A 10,195-nucleotide genomic window follows, 5' to 3' on the forward strand; every position below is an offset into this window, starting at 1 on the left:
TTCTTTTTTAAAATTTATTTTAAACTTCGGTATGTACGTGGTAGGTGCATATATTTATTGAGTACATGAGATACTTAGATACAGGCATGCAATGCATAATAATCATGTAATGGTAAATGGAGTATCCATCCCCCTCAAGCATTTTTATCCTTTAGGTTACAAAAAATTCAATTACACTCTTTTAGTTACTTTGAAATGTACAATTAAATTATGATTGATGATAGTCACCCTCTTGTGCTATTAAATACTAGATTTTATTCATTCTTTCTAACTACTTTTTGTGCCCATTAACCATCCCTACCTGCCTGCCCATCCCCCCAGCCACTATCTTTCTCAGTTTCTGGTAACCTTCCACTTTATATCTCCATGAGTTCAATTGTTTTAATTTTTAGCTTCCACAAATAAATGACAACATGCAAAGTAGGATTGATCCCAGGGATGCAAGAATGGTTCAATAGGTGCAAATCAATCGATATGATACACAATCAACAGTGTGAAGAAGAATAACCATCTCTTCATTTCAACTGATGCTGAAAAATTTGATAAAGTTCAACATCCATTCATCGTAAAAATCCAAAAAACTGGGTATAGAAGGAACAAACTGCAACATAATAAAAGCCATATATGACAGACCCACAGATAGAATTATGCTGAATGGAGAGAAACTGAAAGCCTTTAATATCTGGAGCACAACAAGAATGCCAACTTTTACCACTTTATTTACTATAGTACTAGAAGTCCTAGCTAAAGTAGTCAGACAAGAGAAAGAAATAAAAGGCTTCCAAATTGGAAAGGAAGAAGTCAAATTTCCTTGTTTGCAGATGATGTGGTCTTATATTTGGAAAGACCTAAAAACTCCACAAAAACACCATTAGAACTGATAAACAAATTTAGTAAAGTTGCAGGATACAAAATCAACATATAATAGTCAGTAGCATTTCTATATGTCAACAGTGAACTGTCTGAAAAACAAACCAAGAAAGTAATCCCATTTGCAATAGCTACAAATAAAATTAAATACCTAGGAATTAACCAAAAAAGTGAAAATCTCTACAATGAAAACTATAAAACATTGATGAAAGAAACTAAAGAAGACACAAAGAAATGGAAAGGTATTCCTTGTTCGCGAATTGAAACAGTTATTTTCAAAATGTTATACTACCAAAAGCAATCTACAGATTGAATCTCTATCAAAATACCAATGCCATTCTTCACAGAAATAGAAAAAACAATCCTAAAATTGATATGGAAGCCTAAATGATCCAGAATACCCAGAGCTATCCTGAACAAATAAACCAAAACTGGACGAATCATAGTACCTGACTTTAAACTACACTATAGAGCTATGGTAACCAAAACAGCATGGTACTGGCATAAAAAACAGACCCATAGGTCAATGGAACAGAATAGAGAAACCAGAAGCAAATCTGTACATCAACAGTGAACTCATTTTCTACAAAAGTGCCAAGAACATACACTGGAGAAAGAACAGTCTCTTCAATAAATGGTGCCGGGAAAACTGGATATCCATATGCAGAAGAATGAAACATGACCCCTATCTCTTGGCACATACAAAAATCAAATTAAAATGGATTAAAGGCCTAAATATAAGACCTTAAAAAATTAAACTACTAAAAGGAAACATTGGGGGAAACTCTCTTAGATTTTGGTCTGGGCAAAGATTTCTTGAGAAATACTTCACGAACACAGGCCACCAAAGCAAAAACGGACAAGTAGGATCGCATCCAGTTAAAAAGCTTCTGCACATCCAAGGAAAAACAATCAACAATGTGGAGATTCAACCCACAGAATGGGAGAAAATATTTGCAAACTACCCATCTGACAAGGGATTAATAACCAGGAAACAACTTTATAGGAAAAAAAACCTAATAATCTAATTTAAAACTAGGCAAAGGATCTGAATAGAGATTTCTCAAAAGACAATACAAATAGCAAACAGATATATAAAAAGGTGCTCAACACCATTGATCATCAGAGAAATGTACCTCAAAGCTACAATGAGATATCATCTCACCCCATTTAAAATGGCTTTTATCCAAAGACAGGCAATAACAAATGCTGATGAGGATGAGGAGAAAAGGGAACTCTCATACTCTGTTGGTAGGAATGTGATTAGTACAACCACTATGGAAAACAGTTTGGAGATTCCCCCCAAAATTAAATACAGAGCTACTTTATGATCTTGCAACCTCATTGCTAGATGTAGACCCAAAAGAAAAAATAACAGTATATCAAAGAGTTATCTGCATTCTTATGTTTGTTTTAGGTTTGTTCATAATAGCCAAGATGTGGAAGCAACCTAAGTTTCCATCAATAGATGAATGAATAAAGAAAATGTGGCACATACATATACAATAGAGTACTATTCAGCCATAAAAAGAATGAGATCATTTGCAACAGCACAGATGGAAATGGGGATTATTGTGTTAAGTGAAATAAGCCAGGCACAGATAGACAAACTTCCCATATTCTCACTTATTTGTGGGAACTAAAAATTAAAACGATTGAATCATGCAGATAAAAAGTAGAATGATGGTTACCAAAAACTGAGAAGGATGGTGGAGGTATGGGATGGGGAAAAATGGGAATAGCTAGGGATAAAAAATATAAAGAACAAATAGTATATAGTATTTGATAGCACAACAGGGTGAATATAGTAAATAATGATTTAATTGTACATTTAAAAATAACCAAAAAAAATAATTGGATTGTTTGTAACACGAAGGATAAATGATTGAGGGGATAAATACCCCATTTACCACGATGTGATTATTATGTATTATTTGCCTGTACCCAAATATCTCATACTCCATAAATATATACACCTACTATGTACCAACAGAAATAAAAAATAACAAAATAAAAAACATTATTTAGCAGGCCCAGCTAAGAGTCATCTGACTCTCTAGCAAATGTGATTTTGTTTAACTTATTATATATGAATTATGGAATCTCAGACATTGTATAATTACATATAGCTAGATGTTATAGAAAACTGCTAAATTATATCCTTTTAGTGTGGTAGAAAAGATAATCCCAAAGATTAAGGTCTTATTACCCCTTTTTAGAGCTGTATGAAATAAAATGAATATTTTTGTCATGTTGATATTTTTTAACTTTTAAGTTCAGAGGTGCATGTGCAGGTTTGTTATATAGGTAAATCTGTGTCATGAGACATTAACTGGATTACGTCTAATTTAACAATTTTATTTTAGTGTTCATTTTTTGCTCTGATTATGTAAAATCACACTTTTCATATTCTTTTTTGAACAGGCTTTGTTATCCTGCTGTCCCTCATTAATTAGTTAAATACAGGTTTTGATGTGTTCATTATGTATTTGAGAATTATGTTTTATGATATTTAAAAAATTAGATTTGACAGTCTATAAAAAATTAAATTACTAATGACAACAACTGTATTTTCTGGATACACTCCATGAATAAATGCCAGTAGGTAAGCTGCTTGAGGTTTCAAGAGATCAGGTGTTGTATCAAGACTCTATATTACCTTAAAGGATAAATACTAAGCTATCCCTGGAATTATCCCAGAGATAAATACCTTAGCATGGTATTTATCCTTCAGCTTCTGCTACTTCAAGGAGCATGGTTGAGAGAAAAACCAGTGAGAATCTTCTTCAGATACAGACTGAGGCATGGAAAATGGATGGCATATACAAATAAATCAATGACAAATTACAAATTAATCAATCCAAAGTAAGTAAAATAAGTGGGTTCTGTTATGAAGCAGGTCTAATTGCTTCAGAGCCTGCAGGTCCCAAGGTCAGCTTCCTAGCAAGAACTAAATTTAATACAACTCAAACAGCAGCAGCCTAGGGAATCCCAGGGCTCATTAAACTAAGCAGTGTTGTAAGAACCATAAAAACCTCAGACACAGCTAGAGTCCTAGGGATAGGAGATATTTCCAGTTCATACAGCCAGCCCTCAACTAGGGCTTGGCTTATAAGGAAGCAGTTAAGACATGCACTGGGCAGCTGCGATGGTCATCTGAAGATTGCCCATTTTGCTGGCCTGAAGCTGAAGACAGGGTTGGTAGGATGAATGGCAGGAAAACATCTTCCTTCCTTGAAACCACATAGCTTCTGACAAGCAAAGATGTAGGTTTCTCAGATATATTTATTCAAAGCTCCCCTCCCCTTCCTGCTCCTCTGTCTGACTCTGATGCTATTTTTATGTTTACTGTTGTCCTCTCTCTTTTCCTCTATATACTCTGGCATCGATCATTTTTACATTTAAGAGATCATTTGAGTTTTGTTGTTTTAAATTTACTCTTAGAAACATTCACAGAACAGTAAAATTCCTATAGCATCAAGGAATTCTAGGGCTAGTGGCATCTTGGAAGATAGTTGCAAGATTTGGATAAGATAGGACCAAATTCACATAACTGAAGGCACGGGTTTCATGGCAATATTGTCTTAAGACTACCTAATTCTGCTATAGTCCCTTCTAGATTCCGGTTTCCATTTCTTTAATTATTAAAGTTTCTTTTTACTAAAATCTTCTTTACTTTCCACAGGTGCAATATAGAATGCAATGTTTCAAACAAGGCCAAAGAAGTTTAGAGCAGAAAGATTGTTTCTTTCTCAATAGAGAATACCACTGTAGGTACCATCTTCAGCTAATGGTGTCTACTTCTTGGTTTTCAGGAGAAATTTAAAAATGCATCAAATGCCTCTAGAAGGAATTCATATGGAATTGAAACTCCAGCTAGCAAATCATTTTCTATTGTTAAGCTAGTCAAATTTCCTCCTCTAATAATGCATTTAGTTCCACACAGACCAAAATAAATACAAGACAAACATAATAGCAAAATATAGTATACTATTATGCTTAAAGCACACACATGCACAAGTACCAGGAGAAAAATTTTACTCCTTTTCTTCATATTTTCCTCATAAACATCTCTGGTTCCCTGTTTAGAAAGATGAGCAGCCAGCTGCTCAGCTGTACACAAGGAGCCTTTGATTATTTAAGGAGCTTTAGTTTGTCCTTTTCTCTCAAAGCAGTGCCCTTCCAAAAAGACTTTCATTTTGCATTAAGCATTCTCAATTATTTTGGCTCATTTTGTGTACTTAAAATTTTTATTGACTTTTTCACATTCTTAAGTTATTTTTAGGCTATGAAACATGAAATGCTTGACACGGCCTGATCTTACTGCTAACGGGATAATGGAGCTGATATTTTTGAATGTGGCTTTTCCATGCTCTGTAGGGCTTTGGCAAGGGAAATTATGTTGTGATTGGGGGTAGTTTTGGGGTGTAGACATTCCTTCATGTTGATGGGTGTCGTGTTCTTTTCGTTCTTCACAGAACAGTCACAGGCTTAGTTTCTTACTGTGATCAGACTTCAGAAACACAGAAGCTGGGAGATGACTACCAAATGTGGAAATGTTATTAAACCTAAGAGGGAGCTTTCTATATTGTTTAGTATTATGTTTCATATTGGCTGAAGATTGCAAATTTATTGTCAGTAAAAAAAAAATCCAAGAATAACCAGAATCCAGCCCTTACCTTGATTAAAACTCAAATAACTAACATACAGGGTTGCCTATTTTTATCTTAAGTAATTATAAAGATTTTGATATTATTAATCAAAATCTTATCAGAGTAATCACCTAGGAACTGTCCAGAATATTTATAGTACTAAAATTTCCTAATATTAAATCTTACTTTAAACAAGTAGGCTGTAAACTCAGGTTTATAAATGGACTGTAGTAATTTGGGTTAAAACATATTTTACATATTCTTCTCTTATTTAATCTATCCTTCTGATTTATTTAGTTTTAATATTGTCTGTTTTAATATAATAGTTTCTTTCTCAACATATGTTTGGTGGAAATAACAAGTGTACCATATACCCTGGGTATACTATGCCTTTACATTAGGAAATAATCACATTGTTTCTCAGCTGTATTCTGAGACTAAATTATAACAGTACTTTAGATGATGTGTTCCCATTGTTTTCTGGCTTCTAGAAACCTTTTTTAATTAAAAAAATAACTTTGGTTTCTCTTTCTCACTTTTCCATTTTTCCCAAGATTATTTTTTAAAATTAGATCCATAATTTTAATGAGACTTGACCCCTGTTAATTATGCATTTTAGATAACTGAAAAGAGCATCAAAATGATGTTTTCTTATGGAAATTTGCAATCCTTGGTGCATCCAAAAAAGATTGGAGAATTTTCAATATAGCAGAGCTCAAGTAGGGCTGTACATATAACAGCAAATCGTTCCCTAACTTGTATTTCTTGCTTTGTTTTGTTTTCCAATTGATTCTAGAAAGTGAGGTGATTCCTTCTATTAGTTATGAGATTATAGATTTAGATGCACCTGTGCACCTGGTTATACAGGCAGATGAAGAGGATGGTCACAAACATAGTGTGACAGAGGCATCCAACGGTGGCTTGAGCCCCGAATCTCTCTCTCACTGGCTTATCTTGGAATAATATCCTAAAGAAAGTTTTCTTGTCATTAAGGGTTTTTATTTTTAGAATTTAAGTACTTTTCTGCATTGTCTTTGTAAATATCTGATCTCTAGTATGAAGGATTTTATTGGGTAACATTCTCTGAATGACTCGATAGAACCAAGTGCAACATGGATTACAAAGCTTGGGACACAAAATAAAATCTTGTCTTACTTTATATTTTGCCTATAGCTGGTTCTAGATAAAAAATATTCTAGACAGAGAAGCATCTACTAATTTTTAACTATTTCAATGGAAGAAATGTATCAACGTTCTCTGATTTTCTGTTTGTAATCCAAGGTACTGTCACCAAACATTGGGGATGAGTATGAGTGTAGAGCAGGGGAAAATGGATCTAACAATATCTTACCAAATCCTTTATTTTCTTATGGATCTATGGTTGTTGAAAAGTCCAGAAGCAATACAACTCTGATTTCTCTTGTTACTCTGTTTTATAAAAGGGTCATGGTGGGCTTTTGTGCATGCCCCCATGATGTGGGTCATGGCCCTTGGTCTCTCCTCTTGGTGATTAGTGTCTTTTAATCATTGTCCTACTCATTCTGAGTCTGATGCATCCCTATATCTTAAAGACTGAGACTATTTCTTCTTACCTCATTTTTACAAACTTCCCAATTTCTGTGACCTGGGATACTAAAGACAAAAATATGAGCTCTTTTTCAATCCTTCCTAAATGATTTGTTTCCTAATACGTTTATTCATAGTAACTACTCACCTTTGAACAACATAGCAATTTGTTGTTTACAAAACATTCTTCCTTTGATTTGATAAATTATTGAGCTTCTGCTATGCAGTAAGTATTGTGCTGTGGTTACAAAGATGAGTAAGAGATATTTCATCGTCTTGAGAGATCTAGTTATTTTTTTATGGTGCTCGAAGGCATTATATTTGATTCTCAAAACAATCTTGGGAGATATTATTAACTCTGCATTAAACTGAATAACCAAATAATAAAACTCAGAGAGGTTTATTTCCTTGCCTGAGAGTACTCCATTGGTAATGGTGGAGCTAGGCATTGGATCTAGATATTCCATTCCAGAACTTTTGTCCTTAGAGGACATTATTCTGTCTATTAAAAGAAATGGAAAGATTAGCATGCACTTATCACCTCACATCCAGGTCATTGTGTTTCTTTCTAGTTTACTGTTAATGCAATTTAAAAGTATTACAGAAATAAAGAGTTGGAAGAAACGAACAAAATTCCTTGTTCTATCAATGTAAGAGTGTACTGCCTATACTACTTCATAGATCTTGCTTAAATAATTTTTATATAATTTATATGCTATCTATCTATCTATCTCTATCTTAAATCTCCCTTGTTCTGATTTAATTCTTCTTTCTCTAGGTCACTTGATATTCTTGGCTTGATGAAAAAAGAACAAGATTCTAATGTGACAGAATTTGTTCTTCTGGGCCTATCATCTTCTTGGGAGCTGCAGCTATTTCTCTTCTTACTATTTTTGTTTTTTTACATTGCTATTGTCCTGGGAAACCTCTTGATAGTGGTAACAGTGCAAGTCCATGCTCACCTGCTCCAATCTCCTATGTATTATTTTTTAGGTCATCTCTCTTTCATTGACCTATGCCTGAGCTGTGTTACTGTGCCAAAGATGTTAGGGGATTTCCTACAGCAGAGCAAGAGCATCTCTTTTTCAGGATGTCTGACCCAGATCTACTTCCTCCACTTTCTAGGAGCCAGTGAGATGTTTCTGCTGACAGTCATGGCCTATGACAGGTATGTTGCCATCTGTAACCCTTTGTGCTATCTTACAGTCATGAATCCCCAGCTATGCCTTTGGTTGGTTCTTGCCTGCTGGTGTGGGGGTTTTATCCACTCTATCATGCAGATCATACTAGTCATCCAGCTGCCCTTCTGTGGCCCCAATGAACTGGACAACTTCTACTGTGATGTCCCACAGGTCATCAAGCTGGCCTGCATGGACACCTATGTGGTAGAGGTGCTGATGATAGCCAACAGTGGTCTGCTGTCTCTTGTCTGCTTCTTGGTCTTACTATTCTCTTATGCTATCATCCTGATCACCCTGAGAACACACTTCCGCCAGGGCCAGAACAAGGTCCTCTCTACCTGTGCCTCTCACCTGACAGTGGTCAGCCTGATCTTCATGCCATGTGTATTCATCTATTTGAGGCCTTTCTGCAGCTTCTCTGTGGATAAGATATTCTCCATGTTTTACACAGTGATTACACCTATGTTGAACCCCCTCATCTACACACTCAGAAATGCTGATATGAAGACAGCTATGAAGAAACTGAGAATAAAACCATGTGGCATTCCATTGCCTTGTTAAAGAATGAGCAGAAGAGGTGATTTGAAAAACATACTCTTTCTTGGAAGACTCTTAACTCATCTTGTACATGTGTAAAAACCATTTGGATGACTTTGGTATAAAAGAGAAGACAGCATACAGATTATAATGGATCACTCTTGATTACGATTTAAAAGCATAGGTGGCACTCTAGAAAGCCACCTATGCCTTTTGACCATAATCAAGAGAACTTGGGAACTCAGGAGAATTTACTAGCCACAAATGATAACAAGCATTAATTGAGTCCTAGGATTAGAGGACACCTTGAAAGATCAACTTTTCTATCTTTGTGTCTCTAAATACTCTTCATTTATTCAATTTGTTCCACTTTTTAAATCTATTCAAATGAAAGAAGATATATCTCTTTTTGTGTTCTGTTCCTCCAGCGTTTAATGATTCCTAGTGTTAGGAACTTCCTTCTTATGTCTCATCAGATCCTCTTCTGAAGTAGTGTGAATTTCTTTGTTGTTAGCCTGAGAACAGTAACAACCACCCTATGTAGTAGTATTTACCTTGGAACTATGTTCCATAGTGTCCCAAATTTTAGAAATGTAGTCAGGCATCACTCTAATGAACATAGGCTCTTAACAAAGTTTATGTGTGAGAGAAAGGAAGTCCAGGAGTGCTGGGGTGATGGAAGCTGTTAGTATTCTGTTGTAGAGGCTTCTCAAGAAGAGGTACCCAATTTTACATTGAATTTTTCTTTGAGTGGAATTACAGTGGGGGTGGATAGGTAAGCTGGCTCTTCAACTGACCATAATGTTTAAGAGTTTTAACCTCTAAAGGAAAGGAGGAAGAAATGAACTGTGGTTGAAAGCACTTATTCTTGAGATGCTCACAGTTACTACCTCTGAGTCTCAAACATGCTTTGAAGAATAAATAATATTACCTAACTTCATTTTTGAGAATCAACTCAGAGTTAAGTGACATGCCAACGACCACTTAGAAAAAATGTAATCAATCAATAAAACTGCTTGTGATCCCAGCACTTTGGGAGGTCGAGGTGGGCAGATTGTCTAAAGTCGGGAGTTTGAGACCAGCTTGACCAACATGGAGAAACTCCATCTCTACTAAAAATACAAAATTAACTGGGCGTGGTGGCATGTGCCTGTAATCCCAGCTACTCAGGAAGGCTGAGGCAGGAGAATCACTTGAACCTGGGAGGCAGAAGTTGCAGTGAGCTGAGATCACACCACTGCACTCCAGACTGGGCAACAAGAGCAAAACTCTGTCTCAAAGAAAAAGAAAAAGAAAGCTAATAATTATATAATGAAGTTAATATTTTATTTCTCCTCAGAAAGAGTATTTATCCCAATTACACAGATTTCTCTTTCTTTTCTTTTCTTT

The 10,195-nt window shown here is 35.3% G+C and overlaps 1 protein-coding gene across 1 annotated transcript in view; it reads left to right on the top strand.

The window, feature by feature from the left end:
• LOC105523160 (olfactory receptor 4Q3) overlaps nt 1–8,830 on the top strand; it is a 33,731-nt gene extending 24,901 nt beyond the window's left edge. Inside the window, exon 3 of the mRNA XM_011957936.1 lies at nt 7,867–8,830. Coding sequence (XP_011813326.1) covers nt 7,867–8,830 — 964 coding nt within the window. The remainder of the gene's footprint in view (nt 1–7,866) is intronic.
• The last annotated feature ends 1,365 nt before the right edge of the window (nt 8,831–10,195 follow it).

Source organism: Colobus angolensis, unplaced genomic scaffold (assembly GCF_000951035.1).
Source record: "Colobus angolensis palliatus isolate OR3802 unplaced genomic scaffold, Cang.pa_1.0 Scaffold451, whole genome shotgun sequence".
Classification (NCBI taxonomy): Eukaryota; Metazoa; Chordata; class Mammalia; order Primates; family Cercopithecidae; genus Colobus; species Colobus angolensis.